This window comes from Chionomys nivalis, chromosome 6 (genome assembly GCF_950005125.1).
Source record: "Chionomys nivalis chromosome 6, mChiNiv1.1, whole genome shotgun sequence".
Lineage (NCBI taxonomy): Eukaryota > Metazoa > Chordata > Mammalia > Rodentia > Cricetidae > Chionomys > Chionomys nivalis.
In genome coordinates this window covers 57,955,554-57,975,887 of record NC_080091.1, presented here as the reverse complement: position 1 = coordinate 57,975,887, position 20,334 = coordinate 57,955,554, and the positions used below count along the sequence as shown (strand labels likewise).

Genomic DNA, 20,334 nt, shown 5'->3' with positions numbered 1-20,334 from the left:
GTGGGAAAAAAACTGCCAAGAAGAGCAGGCCAGAGCTGGGCTGTGAACAACATTATTATACACGGGGACCAACCTTCTCCTGCTGACGCCTTTCAAGTGTCCCTCCAAAATCATCTTTCTAGTGACAAAATAACAGGAGGCCTGCCGGCAAATGGAGAATAGTCCAGATCTAGCCGGATGCAGCAGATCGCAGACTGGAAGACGTGGAGCCCGCAGACGGAGTGGAGCGCACGCACCTCTCACCCACACTTCCCGTCTGGTCTGACTTCTCTGGCTTTACGTTATTTATCACAACCTCTGCTCATCTTTAAAGTTCAGAGTGTCACCACAGACGTGCCGACAGCGCTGCGTCCTTTATTGTTTTGGAATGAGTGACAGAAGGAGTGATGACAACATAGCTCCGCCATCAGGAAATCTCCAAATTAATTTTAAAAACTGATGCCACCCCAAAAAGATGGGTTTCTGAGCAAATGCAGTTTCTCTTAGTGTCTCACCATGTTCTGGGCTCCAGGAAAGTTGATTAAATTAAATAGCATGTGCTTTCTTAAATATCTTTCGATAAACCTTATATTTGTTCCAATTTACAGTTACACATCAGACACCTGAGACCCAGCAAACTCCCTCATAAAAATTTGCTCTTTATTGAAGTAATGGGCAAAGCATTTATAGGTCAATGTAAGCTTGCTTTGGCTTACAGAAAACTTGCTCTTTCTATGTGCATGTTTCAAGCTAAAAGTTGTCAAATTAGGAATTGGCTAATATGTCCATGACTTCTTACAACAGATATATGCTACATCAAAATATTTTTCTAGTGGTTATTAGAACATTAATTTATTCTTCAATGTTAATACTTACCAATTCAGGGATGTCTTTTACTTTCAGAGGAACTTGGATTAAACCCAAATGAGTCCTAAAACTAAGAGAATCACCATTTTCATAATTTGGGTTGCGGAGATTAATTAATACCTTTAAAAGTAAACAACAAGCCTGGTTAGTTTTTTTGTATAGGTTTGCCCTTGCCAAACATGGTAATTCTTGTTGTAAAGCCATATGTTAAAAAGTCATTTTGGGTCATGCACAGCCTTCAACTACACCCATCATATTTGCATATCTATCCCACAGAACATACCTCAAGAAAGTCCTTAGGAGCATAAACAGGCCGAAAAAGGCTTAAATCTGGGATGAGTTAGAGTAAAACAAAATTTCAGTTAATACATGAGATGAACAATAAATATTAATGTCACTTTACTGTATTTCTATAGAAGTGAAGCACATATGTATTAAGTATTGATTATTTGTTGTACAATGTGTGAAACACTGGGAACACAGAAATAAAAACACAGTCCTTGACAACTTAAACAACATATTATAGAAAATCTTAGAAGTTTCATATAAAGATTCTGTATGAGAATTTTCAAAATATTTAGAATACTAATAATGCATTCGCAGTGAAACCATCCGCTTGTGCCTAACTTCCCTGATTTCAGGTACAACACTTCCTATCATAGGAAATGCTTGTCTGGCTTGCAGACTAGCTTGAACAGTGGGGGCCACAAAACATGGGCACTCATGTATACATCTGTCCACGTAATTATAGGCATCTACAACACACAGTTGTTACTCATTATATAGTTCTAAATCTGGCTATATATTAAATTTAAAGTGAGATAAAATACAATTTAAAACCATTTTAATTCTTGACATTTACTTTTCATTGGTCAATCTCCTTAGCATCTCACCAAATTAACCATACAGAATTTCCACTTTCACTAAAGACAAGTCTCAGGAAGCTATTGAATGAATTTTATTTACCTGTTTTTTTATTTCAGCATTTATTAATTGCACAAACTGATGGACTTCGTTATGACATTTCATACATGGGAATAGCATATTCTCATTACTTCAATCCCCTATCATTATCCCTGTCCCCACTGTCCCAATCTCTCTAGCTCCAAGCCCTCCTTCTGCTTTCATGTATGATCTCTATTGTCTTTTCTCTTTAATTATTATTGTTACATGCATATATACATATAAATCTATATACACAACCAAGCAAGTTCATTTAGTGTTGCTGATAAGCATGGTTTTAGGGCAGAATACTCCATATTAGATAACTGCTTGTGGCATCCCTAGGGAAGGCCAGTTTTCCCTGTCTCTTAGCAGATCTTAACCGTCTACAGTCCTTTCTTTAGGAGTGGGGTCTTCATGAGATTTTCCCCCATCCATGTTGGCATAGCAACTAGTGTTGTCCTTGTTCAGGTCTTGTTTAGGCCACCCTGCCGTGTTGTTGTCATTTCATGGGTACAGCTTCCCTGTCCTATATAGAAGATAGAATCTCACAGCAGATCTCTTGGTTGTCTGTCTTTTACAATCTTTCCCCCAGTTGATAAATCTACTAACAAAACTGCTACACCTAAGGGAACATCATAGAAGAGGAGATAAAAAGATTATATATGTTTTTAATAAAAATGTTTTAAAATGATATTTGAAAAAAACAAAAAGTGATTTAATGTTGGCTAAACAATAGAAAACACAGCCTAAAGTTGGGAATTCTTAAGCTGCAAACTAGAAACCAACAAATCAGACAGCGGGGGTTAGTGGAGCTGGAAGGTTGCTACACCTTCAAAGGAAGCAGTACATTATTTCACTCAAAAGACAAATCCTGTAGGCAGTCCTTCGCATACCTGGCTCGTCAGTCCCCATTTCATTCCATTTATTCAGGAGTTCTTTCTGTTCTCCAACTGGTCTCTAAAAATTTTTTAATTAGTTTCAAAATCAGTAACTTATTCAAAAGTTTAAAAAAGGTACCACAGCATATGAGAAACAAATTAAACATGGAAAACTTCTTTGGAATTACACTTAAATTAACTTTTAAAATTATTAAAACATATCTAGTCTCAATGGCTTAGTTAGGACGTGGTGCCAATGAGTCCAAGAAGAAAAGGTAAATGATCAGACTGGCCAGTAAACCTCACAAAGAACTGCCTGCTCCTCTGCCACATCATATCCTATGGTTCTCAGCCCATCAGCAAGCTCAGAGACGCGTGGCAAGAGGACAGGCTGAGGAAATACGACAGAATCAGTAGCATGGTCTTCTGATGTGCAAGACAGTATGGTATCCCACTACATATCCAGACAGATTTTCATCTAAGTTTTTTCTATATACTACCCTGGTGAGTTCTCCTTGGCTCTCATCAAAAGTCTATGCTCCCGATCTCCTCAATAGTGGAGGATAACTGGCAGGCAGAGAAGCAGCTGAAGGGAAACTCATTCCCTCCTACTGGTCAGCATCCACAGCATCTAGAACAGACTCCCTGTGACTTTTCTCTTATTTCCTACCTCTCCCACCATTAAGTAAGGACTAGAACTAAATATAACCCGATGTCTGCAGAGATACAACAAATTATTCTACATTCCTTCTACTAACATTGGACAGTCTTATCCTATTGCCAATGACAGGATTGCAGTCATCAAGGCCTTCGAGGAATAGTGCTCCTGTGTTCACCAACTCAAAATGTACAAAAACTAGATATCATTAAAATCTTGAAGGTACACTCACTCCTTACGGCTGTGGTGGTTTGAATGAGATGGCCCCTAAAGTCTCGGGCATTGGAATACTTGGTCTTCCCACTGGTGGCGCTATTTGTGGAGGTTAAGGGGTATGGCCTTCACCGAGGGTGCACACTTTGTGAGATAAAGGTTTGCACAGTTCCCAATTCGCTCTCTGATTCCTGCTAGCGCTCTCAGCTGCTGCTCCCATCACAACGCCTGCCTGTGGCCTGCCATGCGTCCCACTGTGATGGACTCTACCCTTCTGGGTCAGTAAGCTCCAAATAAACCCTTCTTTCTATAACTTGCCTTGGTCACACTGTTTTAGCACAAAATAGCAAAGTAACTAAGACAAGGGACAAATGTCTAAGTAGGGCTATAGCATAGGTTCATTATAACAATCAATCACTAGAGCTATAGCATAGGTTCATTATAACAATCACTAGAGCTACAGCATAGGTTCACTATAACAATCACTAGAGCTACAGCATAGGTTCACTGTAACAATCACTAGGGCTATAGCATAGGTTCACTATAACAATCAATAGAGCTACAGCATAGGTTATTATAACAATCACTAGAGCTACAGCATAGGTTCACTATAACAATCACTAGAGCTATAGCATAGGTAATTATAACAATCACTAGAGCTACAGCATAGGTTCACTATAACAATCACTAGAGCTACAGCATAGGTTATTATAACAATCACTAGAGCTACAGCATAGGTTCACTATAACAATCACTAGAGCTATAGCATAGGTTATTATAACAATCACTAGAGCTATACAAAGTAAGAGTATGTCTAAGACATAAACATTTGGCACTTACAGATTTTCATTAAAAAAAGAAACCTGATACACCAGTAAATGAAGACTAACAAGGCTAACAAATACACAACTTTGTGACATTTTTCAGTACTTAACTCACAAAAGTATTTCAGCAGAAAATGTTAAAAATGTTCAATTTACCTTTCGTGCCAGTGGGATACTCAGCTCAGTGCACATACTATTTAAACTCTTCAAGATTCTTTTTTCCCAACTTCCCTGAAACAAAAGAAACAATCATTGTTTTTCATTAGCAATATCTACTCTAATAAGAAAAGATATTATTATGAGATTCATAGACATGACAAAGATAGTTGTCCTCATTAGTTCACTCAACAAACACTGATTACTTCTCGCTCTGCATCAGGTACTGTCCCTACTGCTATGACATTAATTCTGCTGTAGTTTGGATAGTCAGTGTTCTTGCACCCATATATTAAAGTTTTGAACCCGAGCCAAACACAGTGGAGAGAAAAGGGAACTTATTGAGAACTAGAGCCTAGTGATAAGTCCTTTAAGGCATTGTGAGGGTGTCCTACTGGGCATTTTGGGGACCGACAGACATTCACATGGTGTATTTTGAGCTTCCATAAGCAGATAAGAGCTCAATGAATGCCACCAGGAAGCATGGGCTCCAGTACATACTGTCTAGGTCAAGGTCCAGTCTACCATGACTGCTCTGGTGAAGTGAGGCAGTGACCACCTCATCAGTTGCCATGAGTACTAGACAAATGGCCACATGTGAAATCCTAAGTTGCTAGCACACAGATCTCTGTGTGCTACAAGCACTAGTTTAAAAGAAAACTGATCCACTTACAAGCACTGCACTTGTACTAGTTGCTTCATATACTGCTTTCTTTGAATACACCAAAGTAGTTCCCAAGGCTTCTTACACAGAAATGGAGTTTCACAATCAAGGAAGTTTAAATAATACTGGATAAAATTTTAAATGTTTAAATTTTACTTAATCCAATGTTGTTCAAACTTATGTGACTCTAGAAGTCAGAAGAGCTGTAATTCTTAGTTCAACATAAACTAAGTTCCTGCTGCATAACAGTCAGGAGAGCAGACGCAATGGGTGCAAAGATGCCTTAAGTGTTCTTTGGGGGGCACACAGCTGGTCGGAAAGGTGTGCAGAGAAAGAGCTGCTTCAACTTATGCTAAGGGCTATAAAGCAGAGAGCTGTGAGGGAAGGGAGGGGCAAATCCTTTCACGGGGGTACTGGACAACAACATCAGAAAAAAGATGCCACCTTAATTGAGCCTCACAAAATAGATGGCATCTTGTTAACACAAAGTAAGCAGAAAGCTCTTGCCAGGACAGAGAAAAACAAAAGGCAAACAGCGTTCATAATGCAGAAGGAAAGTACACAGTGACCTAGATGAGCGCACAGGACAATCACTCAGCAGCAGAGAATAGTAACATGGAAGGAGAAGCCGAGGACAGAGAGGGAAAGTTCTTAAATGGTAAGCTTTAGGTTAGGAGCTCCACTTCCTAGGCAACTGGGGATCACAGAGGTGCACTGAATGGCCTAGTTTATGAGACAATCACAACATTCTCAACAAAGGTAGGGACAGACACTAAAGCTGAGTGAGACACTAGCAGAATTGTAAGTCATCAAAGCATGGTAACGTTTTGGTACAGTCTAAATGGAAGCCAGATACTAAGTAAAAAGTATTAAGTTACTAGCTGGCAGAAAATTAATCTATTAAAGATTAAATAAATGATTTTGGACTAATTATTAAGAGAACTAAGTGACTTTCTGACCCCTAAGTTGTCAACAGTTTGAGAGGAGACAACAGACAGTAGAAGTACCATTACACCAAGGATTTGAACAGCAAACAAAAAAAGTGTAAAGGAGCAAAAGATTAGGAGGCAGAGAAGGAACGTGATAAAATGGTAGTCATGAGATCCAGACTCATGGAAACTGGAGAAAAGTGCTCAACAGGACAAGGAACTGAACTGGCTTTTCTATGGACAGGAAGTAAAAGAAGACTGACATTCATTAGGAGAATAATCTTATGGTTTGAATACAAAATGTTCCTCTACAAGGTATGTATTAACTGGGAGTCAATAGTGGGAAAGTGCTTGGATCTTGAAGGTTCTGCCCTAATGAATTAAACTGATGGATTTATAATAAAATTTCATTATTGGAAGATAGTGAAAGATAGGAGGTAGGTCCTAATGGGAGGAGTTAGGTCACTGGGAATACATCCTATAAAGATGTGTTCTGTCCTCTACCCCTTATCCTTATCTGTTTCTATCTGACGTAAGGTGAGAAAATCTGTTCCTCAACAGCCTTCTGCTATACCATGGCCCAGAGCACAGGAGCTAACTGATCATGCTCTGAAGCTTTTGGAGCTGCGAGCCACAAACTTTCCCCTCCTCTTGAGTTTTTCTCCCAGATATTTGTCACAGTGATGAAAAACCTAATAGAAAATTGGTACCAGGAATAGGGTCATTACTATGAGAAAATCTGACCATGTGGTTTATGGTAAGAACCAGGAGGAAAAAGAAACAGATCAGAATGATTTACAAATATTGACGTTTAGTCAGAAAAATCTATGTAAAATTGGGATTAGGACAGGTTTGTTTTCTGAAGAGATTCACACTATTAAAAAGAAGCCAGATATTTGAAATTGAGACAAGTCAGACATCTTAAAGGCATCTCAGGAACTGGCCAAAGCCCACCTATGACAAACTCAAAATTACAAAAGGTACATTCATTTGAAAGGTTTTTCTCATGAGAATAGAGCGCCCATGAGACAGGGTGCTGTTGGCACAGAGTCCCTGTGCTCAGCTGGCCAGGGAGACAGAGGTTGCTGCAGGTACAGTCCAGAGAGACCTGGTTATCACTCAAGTTGAGGCAACCTTGTTGTCATTCATGGGATACTGGCTTTGCAAGCATGCAAAATGTAAGCAATCCTTTTGTCATGGAGGCATCCAGCCAGATTTCAAATAAGTATATGCCTGTTGGAGGAAGGTGCTTGTTTGTCCCCGGCTGCTTAGCCCCAAAATAATCACACAGAAACTGTATTAATTAAATCACTGATTGGCCCATTAGCTCTAGCTACTTAGTGGCTAACTCTTATATCTTAATTTAACCCATTTCTATTAATCTATATATCGTCACGTGGCAATGGCTTACCGGCAAAGATTCAGCATGTCTGACTCTAGCAATGGCTCCATAACAATTCTCTGACTCTACCCTTCTTTCTCCCAGCATTCAGTTTAGTTTTCCCCTCCAACCTAAATTCTGCCCTATCAACAGGTCAAGGCAGTTTCTTTATTCACCAATGGTATTCACAGCATACAGCAGGGACTCCCACCATCAGATGCCAGGAATGTGGAATGTCTGAGAGAAAAGCCAGCATAGGAGAGAAGCCATGTGGACTGCAGCTGGAAACACTTGCAGTGGTGGGGCTGCCCACGCCATCTGGAGCTCACATCAAACCATCATGTGTCCCAGATGACAGATTAATATTCTGCTGGGCTGCAGTCTTGCTTTGGTTTCATCCTTCCTTTCCATGACCCTATCATATATATTTTGGAATAGAATTGTTCACTCTGTACCATGTGTAAGTATGTAACTATCTTTTGGAATAGAATTGTTCACTCTTTACCATTGTGTAAGCATATAACTTGCTTTTTAAATTTTATAAGGGTTGACAGATAAGACTTTTCCCTAAGTCTTAGAGGACGATTTAGAATGAGATGTTTGGGCAATAATAAAATTGTTAAGACTCTTGAAGATGAACTAAACACCATGTCACCTTATGAGAAGAACAAGAACTTTTAGGAGCTAGGGAGTGAAATGTTACAGTTTAAATATGAGATGACTCCATGAGCTCAAAAGTGAACAGATCATAAGGCCTCTGAGATAACTGATAAATTATTCCTTTAAAGATGCATAATACTATTGTATTATTGGGAAGCGGTGCAAGTAGGAGACAGATGAGCTGGTGGAACTGGGTCACTAGCAACCATTCTCTAAAGATGTATCTCATCCTTGGCCCTCTTCCTTCCCTGGTTTCTGTCACCCCACTGGTGACAGAATTTGAATTCAGGCTGCCACCACCCCACCAGTGTTTATCTTATCAGCCTTCAGTTGTGGCCATTCTTTTTGTGTACAAAACACAGTTATTAATATTATTCTTAATTTGCTTTGCAGTCAGTTACAAACATGTGTAAAACTAGCCTTTGTTAGTTTTACACCATAGGTGGCAGGCTATATTGTTAGTCCTAAATCATAAGTGGCAGGCTGCATTGTTAGTTCTAAACCATAGGTGGGGGAACTGGAGAGATGGCTCAGAGGTTAAGAGCACTGATTGTTCTTCCAGAGGTCCTGGGTTCAATTTCCAGCAACCACATGGTGGCTCACAACCATCCGTAATGAGGTCTGGCGCCCTCTTCTGGCCTGCAGGCATACATGCAGACAGAACACTGTAAACAAAACAAACCTTTAAAAAAATAAATAAATAAATAAATAAATAAATAAATAAATAAACCATAGGTGGCACTGAGCCTGGAGGCTGCTGTGTGACAAATCCTGAGTCTGAAATAATAAAACAGAATCCATCATAGACAGAATAATGTTACCATTCAGAGTTAGCACTGCAGTTTCAGGGATGAAGAAGTGACTATTTGCCTTAGTTAGGTTTGTGGGGTTTGTTTTTTTTTTTTTTTGCTGTGAAGAGATGCTATGTCCACGGCAACTCTTACAAAGGAAAACATTAAACTAGGGTGGCTTACAGTTTCAGAGGTTTAGTCCATTGTCATCATGGTGGGGAGCATGGTGGCATACAGACAGTGCGGGAGAAGTAGCTGAGAGTCCTACATCTTCTAGGCAACAGGAAGTTGACTGAGACACTGGGCAGCATCCTGAGCATAGGAAACCTCAAAGCCCGCCCCCACAGTGACACTTCCTCCAACAAGGCCACACCTCCTAATAGTAGCACTCCCTATGAGCTTATGGGGACCAATTGCAGTCAAACTATCACACCTGTCTACCTCCTCTTCCGGTCATGCTTGAACCTCTGCACTTTGTTTCTCAGGTCTAACATGCTAAAACTGATAATTTTTCTATATTAATTAATTAAAAATTTCTGCCAGGCATGGTGATGCATATGTTTAATCCCAAAACTACAGAGGCAAAAGCAGATGTATCTCTGTGAGTTTGAGATCAGTAAATTTCAAACTAGTCAGGGCTACATAGTAGGACCCTGCCTCAAGAAAAAAATGTTTTGTTTTTTTAAAAAAAAATAAACATATCCAAGCCCAGGCTGCTGCCAAGAAACAGATCTGGGTCTACTCTCCTACCACAGCTGGGGTCTGTGACTATGTCCATTCATAGTCCATGTTATCATCAAAGGCCACACAGGTGCTGGGGTCTGTGGCCATGTTGGTGTCCAAGGGCCATGCTGCCACCAGGGCCATGACAATCTGATTGGCCTGCATGGCAAACTGGGGCCATGAGGACCTCTGGATATGAGGTGCTGTAGAGGGCCATGTTGGACCAGTCCTGCCCCTTACTGGCCCTGGGATAGCTGGCCCTGCCCCTGGCTAAATGCTGCAGCAGGAAAGCTAGCCCTGTCCCTCATGAGAGAGCTGCCTCTTCTCCCTATACTTACTCCTCCCCCTGCCAAACTGGGGAGAGATGGCCCCACCCCTCATCACAGGCATGGGAGAACTGGCCCCATGGCATAGGCCTAGGAAAGCTGGCTCTGCCCCTTGCCTGAGGGGATGGTTCCAGTACCCTGGACTGACAAGCACAGCTACCACCGAGGCCCACATTCTAGGCCTTGAGTTGGCCTACCCTAACATCTATGACCTGATGGAGCTGGTAAGGGACTTGTCCTGCAGAACAATAGCCACAGAATCCCCATGACTCAGAGCAACAGCAGAATATCTGAAAGAAGTTTTGGTGAGGGTCTAGTGATGATAGTGTGCCAGAGGCGTTGAACTAGACCAATGACTCATATTTGAAATGAAAATTTTGTTGGTGAGGCTGATTTAACAAAAGGGTATACTACATGACAAACCACAGCACCCAATGCCACTAAGATGAATTAAGAGGTATTGGAAAGACAGAGGAGGGAGGTGAGGTTTTTGTTTGTTTTGTTCTTAATTAATTCTTAGAGGAGTTTCCTTTGAGGGGATGTGGATATAGAGACACTGGGAGGTAAGAAGGATTGGGGTGTGTGACATGAAATTAGCAAAGAACCTATGGGAGTGCAAGCTGGTCCAGCCCCTTTGGACCTCAGTGTGGTGATTTCTCAGAAAATTAGGAAACAACCTTCCTCAAGACCCAGTAATACCACTTTTGGATATCCAAAGGATGCTCAATTGTGCTACAAGGACATGTGATCAACTATGTTCATAGCAGCGTTGTTTGCCATAGCCAGAACCTGGAAACAACCTAAATGACTCTTGACTGAAGAATAGATAAGGAAAATGTGGTACATTTACACAATAGAGTACTAAACAGCAGAAAAATATAACAACATCTTGAAATTGGCAGGCAAATGGATGGAACTAGAAAATATCATTTTGAGCGAGGTAACCCAGACCCAGAAAGGCAATTATCACATGCACTCACTCATAAGTGGTTTTTAAACTTAAAGCAAAGAAAAGCAGCATACAAAAAAATCACAATCCCAGAGAACCTAGACAACAATGAGGACCTTAAGAGAGACATACATGGATCTAATCTACATGGGAAGTAGAAAAAGACAAGATCTCCTGAGTAAATTGGAAGCATGGGGACCTTGGTAGAGGGTAGAAGGAGAGGGGAAAAGTAGTTGAAGTGGTGCGGGATAATTGTCTGTATTCTGTCAATCATGTTTTAAATAAATGCTGATTGGCCAGGCAGGAAGTATAGGCGGGTCAACCAGATAGGAAGTAGAGGCAGGGCGATGAGAACAGGAGTATTCTGGGAAGAAGGAAGCTTCTTTTGGCAGTCCTTCCCAGACCATGAAAGAAGCAGGATGTGACCTGCCCCGCTGAAAAAGGTACCGAGCCTTGTGGCTAACATAGATAAGAATAATAAGCTAATATAAGTTACCAGAGGTAATAAGAAGCCTGAGCTAATGGGCCAATCAGTTTATATCTAATGCAGACTCACTGTGTTATTTCTTTGGGACTTACCAGCTGTGGGAACTGGGCAGGACAAAAACCCCAACAAGCCTGGCCCTCATGTTACAGGGAGAGGCAGGGATGGGAACAGAGAAAAATGTAGAGCTCAATAAAAATCAATTATATATATATATATATATATATATATATATATATGAAAAAAAGAATTATGCTATTAAAAAATATTTAGACACCCACAAATAAGCAGGAAGAAATCTTAAGAATCTGCTGCTCCAATTCCTTTAACCTGTGGTGCCTAGCCTCCCACCTTTTTATTATAAAAAAAGGGATGAGAATGTAATGATCTGTCTCTTTAAGAGACAAGCCACGCCCACTCCCTCTCCCATCCACTGTGGCAAGCTGATCTTAAGCTTCCAGCCTGAGTTTTCTCCTTTCCATCCTTCTCTTGGAGAAACAGCTCTCTCTCTCTCTCTCTCTCTCTCTCTCTCTCTCTCTCTCTCTCTCTCTCTCTCTAAATCCAACCTCACTCTACATGGTGTGCCTATCTGTCTGTCTCTCACCCACCACCACCACGTGGCTCAGCTGCTGAGGATGCCGCAGGGGATGCCACTGGGGACCAGCCACCTTCTGAGACCTGCGGCGTGGTCTCTTGCACAGTCCCTGCCTAGGACTGGTTGCTCTCAGGATCCCCTGCCCACTGCCTGCCCGCTGGGATCCTGCAGCAAACTACTCGAGGATCCGCAGCAATTTTTAATAATCCATTACACTTACCTTCTAGTTTTTGTTTACTTTAAATCTTTATAACAAAAGCCACACAATTCTTCTATGAATATGTTTAACTATAATACTTTTATACAAATAAATAAATAAATACTATTTTGTGGAGGCTGAGAAGTGTGGACCCACTTCCACTTTGTCTGGTGGTCACAGAGTTTGGATTACTCAAATGATCGACAAGCATAGTTGCCCATCCCAACTCAGGATGTGATTGCTTGGTTCTTTTGACATTAAGATAGCTCCATTCAATCCTGACAGGCGGTCAGGATATGCAAACATACTTCTGCTCCTTCTTTTGTAACTGAGGTCACCTGGGGAAGGGCAACCTTCAGGATCTGTGACCTAGAGCATCTTCACTACCTAGACAACAGAATGCTAATGAATCTCAGAGTGATAAAGCAATCGACTGTGTGTGTTATCCTTTGTATCATGTTAATAAAGACTTGTTACCTTTCCCCCTCATTTATGTTGGGAATAAAAGCTGTGAAAAAATTAATGTGGTGATTTCAGAATTTTAGTCACTGGAATGACCTCCTGATACTTTCTATGGTTTCTATTCTGTCATTTTATATGCATCTTCATATTCTTTACTTATAGTTCTAAAATTCCTACGCCTCTCCCTGGTAAGAAGTAGTCTGGCCAAGGGCCATGAGAGGTACAGCAGGGTAACTAGCAGTCAACAGGCCCGGCTACCAGCAGAGTGGTTCTGGCCTTACCTGGCAAGGCCACTGAGTTACTGACTGTGGAAATCAATTGCTCATCTCTGTAATTTCTCTCATGAGTCACTTCATCTCTTCCCTAAGGAAAGCTTTGTGTGTTTATCGCATGAAGATATTCCATCTACTAGGCACATATATGTGTGGGTAGTCTGGAAGATGGCTTCTCATCTGGCTGGCTAACTGTGATATATAGAATATATACTGGGTGCCTTGAATTCTCCCGCAGCTGACTTGGGAGACAGCAGCTTCAGTTTACCCCTGCTCTCCTACTTACCTTCACCTCAGTTTTATTGATACAAGGTCTTAGTCTAGGAAATTAACTGCTTGTGCCTTTACTTCTAAAGATACAGGGAAAAGCTATGGCTCACTTATCCAGCCCTGGAAAAAGGAATTCCTTCTCATGTGGGTGTCAGTGAGAAAAAGCACCTGCTGCTTAACCCGAGGCTGAATTTTACACTAAGTAGCCATAGCTTTTCCCTTTGATCTAGCCAATTTAGGTGTAATCTCTAGAGCTGAGAGACTCCCTTTAATCAGCTAACATTTGGTGGAAATGCTAATACAGATCAAACAGCACCCATTTTCCTCTAGCAGATTACCCCAGCTGCCCTGGACAGCAGGCTGAGCTCCCAGCCACCACTGAAGAAAGGGCTTAGAAAGTGCACGGTGCTGCCGCGTTTTCTCCCCTTTCCTACATTTATCTGTTTATAAACTTCTAACTAACTAACCACACGAGTGTAGTTTAACAAACAAAATCCCTTTCTACCCCTTAGAAATCATAGTCCCTTCTTCTATTTACCCGTTTTGCCTCTTAAGATATGCCCAAACGTTTCACAAGTCATGCCCCCCTTAGCCAATAAGTAAGATACAGGCACCTGCTTTGTGAGCCCTTATCTGTTTTCATGGCCCTGAGAAATGCATGCCTGGTACCCTTGCTGTTGCCAGAGAATTGCTGATTGTGTCTGCATGTGTATATAAGCTGGAAACTCTGCAGCCGAGAGAACAATAAATGGCAGATAATGAGAAGAAAACAGTGAGCTGGTTTCCTTAGCCCTCAGATCCTAGTTCCTTTGCTTATGGTAATGTCTCCTTTGAACCCTGAGAGGAGGCTTGTAAGACTGGCCCATAAAAGCCTTCAATACTATCTGACCTAAGAGATACCACTGAGAATAAATACTACATATTTCTTCAAAATCTCCATGGTTTCTGTTATACTGTTTCTATCAACATCTGATTTGGAGGAGGTTTTAATGAAAATAAAAGTTAGACTCTTGCTAATATATACTACTGTGAACCTGGCAACTGGACACAGCAGAGCACTTTCTACAACAGCTATGGAGCAGAGGGATGAGGGCACAGGATTTCTGCAGGAATGATTTGAAAGTTTCATAATAAAAATTTTAATCTATTTCTGAGGCCACACTGGAGAGAAGACCCCAGCCTCTGGCTGCAATGGCCCCACAGCCCCATCTAGCCCTCAAAGGAAGGTCCACCGGCATGGCTGTGCCCGAGAGGATAATGGGCTGTGCCCAGTGAAGGACAGCTAGAGAGATGGGAACATGTGACAGGCTCAGTGACTTTACATGTTACTTTCTAGCAGTTTTTGTGCTTAACTTGTTTTAGTTTTTCCTTTTGCTTGTTTTTAATGCATTAGTTCATCCATATCCATTCTTTTAAATGCGCAGGCCATGAGGAATAGATGGCTGTAGAAGGTTTACCCTATTTCAAACTTCAAGCCAGTATGGTTTATGACCCTTTTATTTCCATGTACTGTTTTCCATGATTACTATAGTTAAACAAGTATGAACCGTGATTACTGAAAATAGAAAGGCAGAGTGTACAAGAATTATTAACATTACTTAAGAGATTCTTACCCAGTCTTTATATAATGAACAAATATATATTGTGCTAATAAAAATATACTCTGCATTGCATTGCTTGGCATGGAAGAAGAAAACAGAAATGAACGTGGCCAACCTGTGCTTTCCTCATGTAGACCAAAGGCTCTTTGAGATGCTCGGGAGGTGCAGAAGGATGACTGGGCAATGGATACCTAGGAACAGAAAGAGACGGCTAAGTAGCATTTTGAGCTCAGAATAATGAATTCTCTTAGTAAGAAGTTACTCACCTCTGAAATAGAGTATCTGTTAACAGTTCAGGTGTGTATGCCAGACCTAATAGAAGTTTTAATTATACCATTCTAGTAATGTGTAATGTTTTTGCTTTGTATTTCACACAGGGTAGCACTGGGTATCCCTGGCAGGCTTGGAACTTGCTATACTGACCAGGATGACCTTGAACTGGTCCCACCTCTGCCCCCAAATGCTGAGATTATGGGTGTGCAGCACTAGGCCCAGCTAAAATGTCATCAGTTAAGAACAGAAGCATTCTGGCTTACAATACTAGGCCCTAGGAAGTCAAATATCCAGGTGCCAACATCTAGAGACAGAAGGTAAGAGGCTCACTGGGCAAACAGCTAAAGCCTGGCCTTTTATAGTCTGTAAGGGTGAGTAAGGCTCCTGTGCCCTGATGGCTCCAAAGAGTCTCAGCTGGTAACACTGCTACTGTGGCAAATACATTTCACCCATAAATTTGGAGGGGACATTTAAATCATAGCAGACCACTTAGATAATTGCTGGGTCCTCTCTCAGGGCAACACAAAACAGAGTAAGACACGGTCTAGGCATACCAACCTGTACCCCATGGGCCATAGGTGCCCAAATATAGCTATGAATATGACTCAAGAAAAAATCATAAATCTACTTGTCTTAGTTAGGGCTTCTATTTCTATAAGGAGACATAATGACCACAGCAACTCTTTTAAAGGAAACCATTTAATTGGGGCTGACTTAGAGTTTCAGATGGTGGGAAGCATGGTGTTCAGGCACCTGGCAGGCAGCACACAGTGAATGTCACACTGAGCATGGCTTGAGCATTTGAGACCCCAAAGCTCACTCCCAGTGACCACTCCAACAAGGTCACACCTTCTAATAGTGCCACTCCCCACAAGCCTATGGGGGTCATTTTCTTTCAAACAACCACACTACTTAAAAATTTTGGGATTCCTTGCAATTTCTTTGTAACTTGATTGAGTAGTTGAGTATGAACATTTCAGTCTCAAAACATTGGACATGTCAGATAGATTATGCTTCCATAAAATGCTGATAATATGAATTCTATTTCTAAAAGTAACTATAAAGATTGTGCGCTCTCTCTCTCTCTCTCTCTCTCTCTCTCTCTCTCTCTCTCTCTCTCTCTCTCTCTCTCATTCTTTTAGGGCAAGAGTGCTGGGCATTGAACCTAGGTCCTGATGCATAAATAAGTCAAAGAATATGAAGTGCTTAAGACACCGAAACAAAGTAAGCATTTCAGCAATTTAAATTATCTCCAATATAACCTGGATACTTGTGAATAAAACATGTATTATTTAAATGAATGGAAATTGAAACAAGGTGTGCAGTCTGAAGTGGGAAGTACCAAACTGAGCTGGAGTGGCAGATCTCATGTCAGTAACAGAATGTGGAAGATTTTCTGTTCATACAAACCTAAAATCTTTAAAGCGTTTATTAAAACAAAGAAAATGAGGTAATCTTTATTAGGCATATGTGGGTGTATATGTGTGCGTGTGTGTGCATGCGTGCATGCATGCGTGCGTGTGTATATGTATGTGTGTGTGCGTGCTTGTGTGTGTTTAGATCCGGTTATTTAATATTACCTAAAAAATATTCATTCCTTACATTTTGCTTTTAAAAAGATTTATTTTGCCTTTAATTAAGCATTTGTGGGGGGAGGAGGTCCATGAACAAGTGCAGCCCCCATTTTGTCTGTTTTATTCATCTATCCAATGGTTAATGCTAATGAAAAGTATAATAGAACTCATTATATATACCAGGTTGGCTTAGAAACTCACAGAAATCCACCTGCTTCTGCCTCCTGAGTACAGGGAATAGAGACCCTGTGTCAAAATAGAAAAAGAAAAAGAAAGAAGTGAAGGCAGATACAACAGAACACTCTGTGTCCACCTTCTTCTTTTGGCTTACATCAGTGATGACACATTTTCCCTATTCTCAATATGCCATCCCCTGGGCACAGAGTCTGTCTAATACAACAACCTCAGCTTCTCCCCAGGCTTTACTCAAGTTACAAGTATTCGTTACGAGTATTCTTAACACCTTATCCAACCTTTCAATCTGAGAAGATTCAACCAAGCTTGCTAACCCTGATCTAGCTATGTGACTGGATTTTTAAGACTATCTAATCTTGGAGTTCAGGTCAAAGTCTCCCTGTACTCATTATGAGTTACAGACTTTATCTAGTCTTTTAAAAACTCCAACTCTATGTGTGTTTCCATGCATGTGTGATGTGGGGTTCCCCTCTGTATGCTGTGAATACCATTGGTTATTAAAGGACTGTCTTGGGCCTGCGCAGGGCATAATAGAGGTAGGCAGGGAAAACTAAAACAAAAGTGTGGACACGGGAACTCCATAGGCCTGCGTGTTACACATCCTGGGAGCAGGAGGTGAGCTGAGTGTTCTAATCATCCCACTGGCACACAGTGAACACTCCATGAATACTGCACAAATAATGGGGTGTTGAATGAACCACTAAGCTCACATTCTGAAGTGTATATATATATATATATATATATATATATATATATATATATATATGTTTTTTTGTTTGTCTGTTTGCTTGGTTGGTTGGCTTTTCAAGACAGGATTTCTCTGTGTAGTTTTGGTGCCTGTCCTGGAACTTGCTCTGTAGACCAGGCTAGCCTTGAACTCACAGAGGTCTACATGACTCTGCCTCCTGAATTCTGGGATTAAAGGTGTGCACTACCATCACCAGGTTTTGGAGATATGTTTTTAGAGCAAAAGCTCTATACATTTTAATAAGCCCTGATAGTAAATCAGGGCAAATAAAAGCATTAGGTTCTTAGTAATAATAGTAATCTTGCAAAGAAAAAGATATGTTTAGAATGATCAGTTTGTAATAACAGAAAGAAGTATATGCCGGGCGATGGTGGCGCACACCTTTAATCCCAGCACTCGGGAGGCAGAGGCAGGTGGATCTCTGTGAGTTCGAGATCAGCCTGGTCTACAGAGCTAGTTCCAGGACAGGCTCCAAAGCCACAGAGAAACCCTGTCTCGAAAAACCAAAAAAAAAAAAAAAAAAAAAAGAAAAGAAAGAAGTATGATATTTAAATTTTAACAATAAAAAGAACATAAGGATAATGAGAATGATCCCATTACCTAATTACACTGGATGGATACATTCTCCATAAACAAATTTGGTAATATAGATAGTACCACCTAATCATTATTTATTCAGACCACACTGTAGTGATTTGTGTTAACTTACTAGAAAGCCTGTAAGTATACTAATGAGAAATGAAAATATACATATAGACAGAAACACTAATTTTACTACTTACAAAAGAAATCTACTTAACCGAAACAGCATCTCAAAATACACAGAAAAGAACTCACACATTCAGTTCACTATAAACAGCATTCTGAAGTTTCTTCTCCCAACCTGTTTTTCAGTTAAAAAAAATAAATATTAGTGTCTTAAATATGCAACATAGTAAAATTTTTTAAACTTTCAAAATGTATTTATTTTATGTGTGTGCGCACCTGAATGTATATATGTCCATCAAAATTTATGCATGAACCTGCAAGCATCAGAAATGGGCATCAGAGCCTCTGGATCTAGAATTACAGGTTGTTGTGGGCTGGGAACTAAACCAGAGTCCTCGGCAAGAGCAGTCGGTACTCTTAACTGTTGAGCTATATCTCTAGCCCCAACTTAATAAAATTTAACTCACTAAAATGTTGGCATCATGGTTATTTATGGAAGAATTTTGTTGATCATTAACTGCTATGTAAGCAAATCTATTGACTCATTTTCTTGAGTTAAGAGTAATGCCTTCTTCCACTGTCAACATGCCAAATGAATGCCAACGTCTTTGAACTGATGCTATGATGGATGTGTCACGGAGGATATGAAACCATCTGGTCCATACTAGAGACAGAGCACAAGAACCAGCTTCTGTTGACTAGTAATCAGCAAAGGCAGAATGAATATTACAAGGAGCTGCCATCTAGTAGCTCAGCACCCACATGCAAGTGTTGATGCCAGGTCGACGTTTCTTGTTCAAAAAAATTAATTTTCTTTTCGTTTTGTTTTGTTTTCTTCGAAAAGAATAGAAAAGTAAGGAAATGAAGGAGAAGAGCCATAGCAGGAATTGAAACAACCAGCTACTATGTAAGGATATATTCGCCACACGTGGGACATATTCTGAGGAGGAAGAAAGCAACTGACTACTGCAAAGCAGCCATTTCTACAGTGTCCTTGAGTGCTTGCACAATTTTATTAAAAATTGTGAATTCCACTCCTCTCCAAACAGAAGCCCTCAGACAAGTTATACCAGTTTTGAGGAAGAAGACCAAAGTCTGAAGATGCTTAAAGATGTGGGGACTTTACAAACCTGATATTTTAAAGAATTCCTTGATATCTTCTTTGAGTGACTCAAGTCTGATCTCAGGTCTCTGGAGGCAGGCCTATATTTTTGGAAAAGAAGACAAAGGGAAAAGAGAAGTGGAAAGTTACAAGTCATTTGAGTTCGTGTGTAAAGCCAATGAATGTGTAGAAGGAAACACTGATGTTTTCAAATGCACTTGGAGGTTATCACAGCGCAGACCCACCTGGGCTGCCTCACCATAGAGAAAGTCTCACTACTCTCATGAGAGCACACCAGTCTACACAAAGCACAAGGATGTACATCTTACAAATGCTTAGCATGTTTACCTAAAGTCCCAAGTAGAAAAATGCTCAGGTTTTAGCAATCTATTCTCACATTATACCCTAAATCCATGGTACCCCACCTAGATGCCAAAGTACCAGATCTCTTGATGTATGTGCCTGCAGTCTGGATTGCTGCTCAACAGAAAAGTGCTGTGCCTGTTTATAAAAAATACATACAGCTCCTGCTTTATTTGTGTTTGTCACTAAGGTTTCTTCCATCGTCAGATGGATGCTTTGTATTCCACTGTAGTCGCATTTCAATTATACTTTAATAAATAAGACTGCCTGAACATCTGAGAGTGAAACAGTCCCACTGGCCTTACAGACCAGGTTATGGTTACACACACCTTTAATCCCATAGCCACACTAGTTGCTATAGAAATCAGGTGGTGCATGCCTTTAATCACGGTAGTGCACACTTTTAATCCCAGCCCTAGAGAGAATTATAAAACAGGAGGAAACAGCTCTCAACACACAGTCTCATTCTGAGATTCCGGGAGGCAGGATCACCATTTCAGACTGAGGTGTAGGTAAGGGCCAATGGCTGGATGTTTGCTTTTCAG

General features: G+C 40.7%; 1 protein-coding gene across 5 annotated transcripts in view; it reads right to left on the bottom strand.

Moving 5' to 3' along the window:
* Positions 1-20,334, bottom strand: part of Tbc1d19 (TBC1 domain family member 19) — a 114,807-nt gene that overhangs the window by 73,996 nt on the left and 20,477 nt on the right. For 3 of the 5 annotated variants that reach the window (XM_057772207.1, XM_057772206.1, XM_057772204.1), the window contains exons 2-9: positions 19,455-19,527; positions 18,454-18,499; positions 16,875-16,919; positions 14,942-15,017; positions 4,521-4,595; positions 2,685-2,748; positions 1,130-1,176; positions 856-966 (exon numbers count right to left, since the gene is read on the bottom strand). In XM_057772207.1, coding sequence (XP_057628190.1) covers positions 856-966; positions 1,130-1,176; positions 2,685-2,748; positions 4,521-4,595; positions 14,942-15,017; positions 16,875-16,919; positions 18,454-18,499; positions 19,455-19,527 — 537 coding nt within the window. The remainder of the gene's footprint in view (positions 1-855; positions 967-1,129; positions 1,177-2,684; positions 2,749-4,520; positions 4,596-14,941; positions 15,018-16,874; positions 16,920-18,453; positions 18,500-19,454; positions 19,528-20,334) is intronic. The other 2 variants (XM_057772205.1, XM_057772208.1) reach the window with 2 other exon arrangements.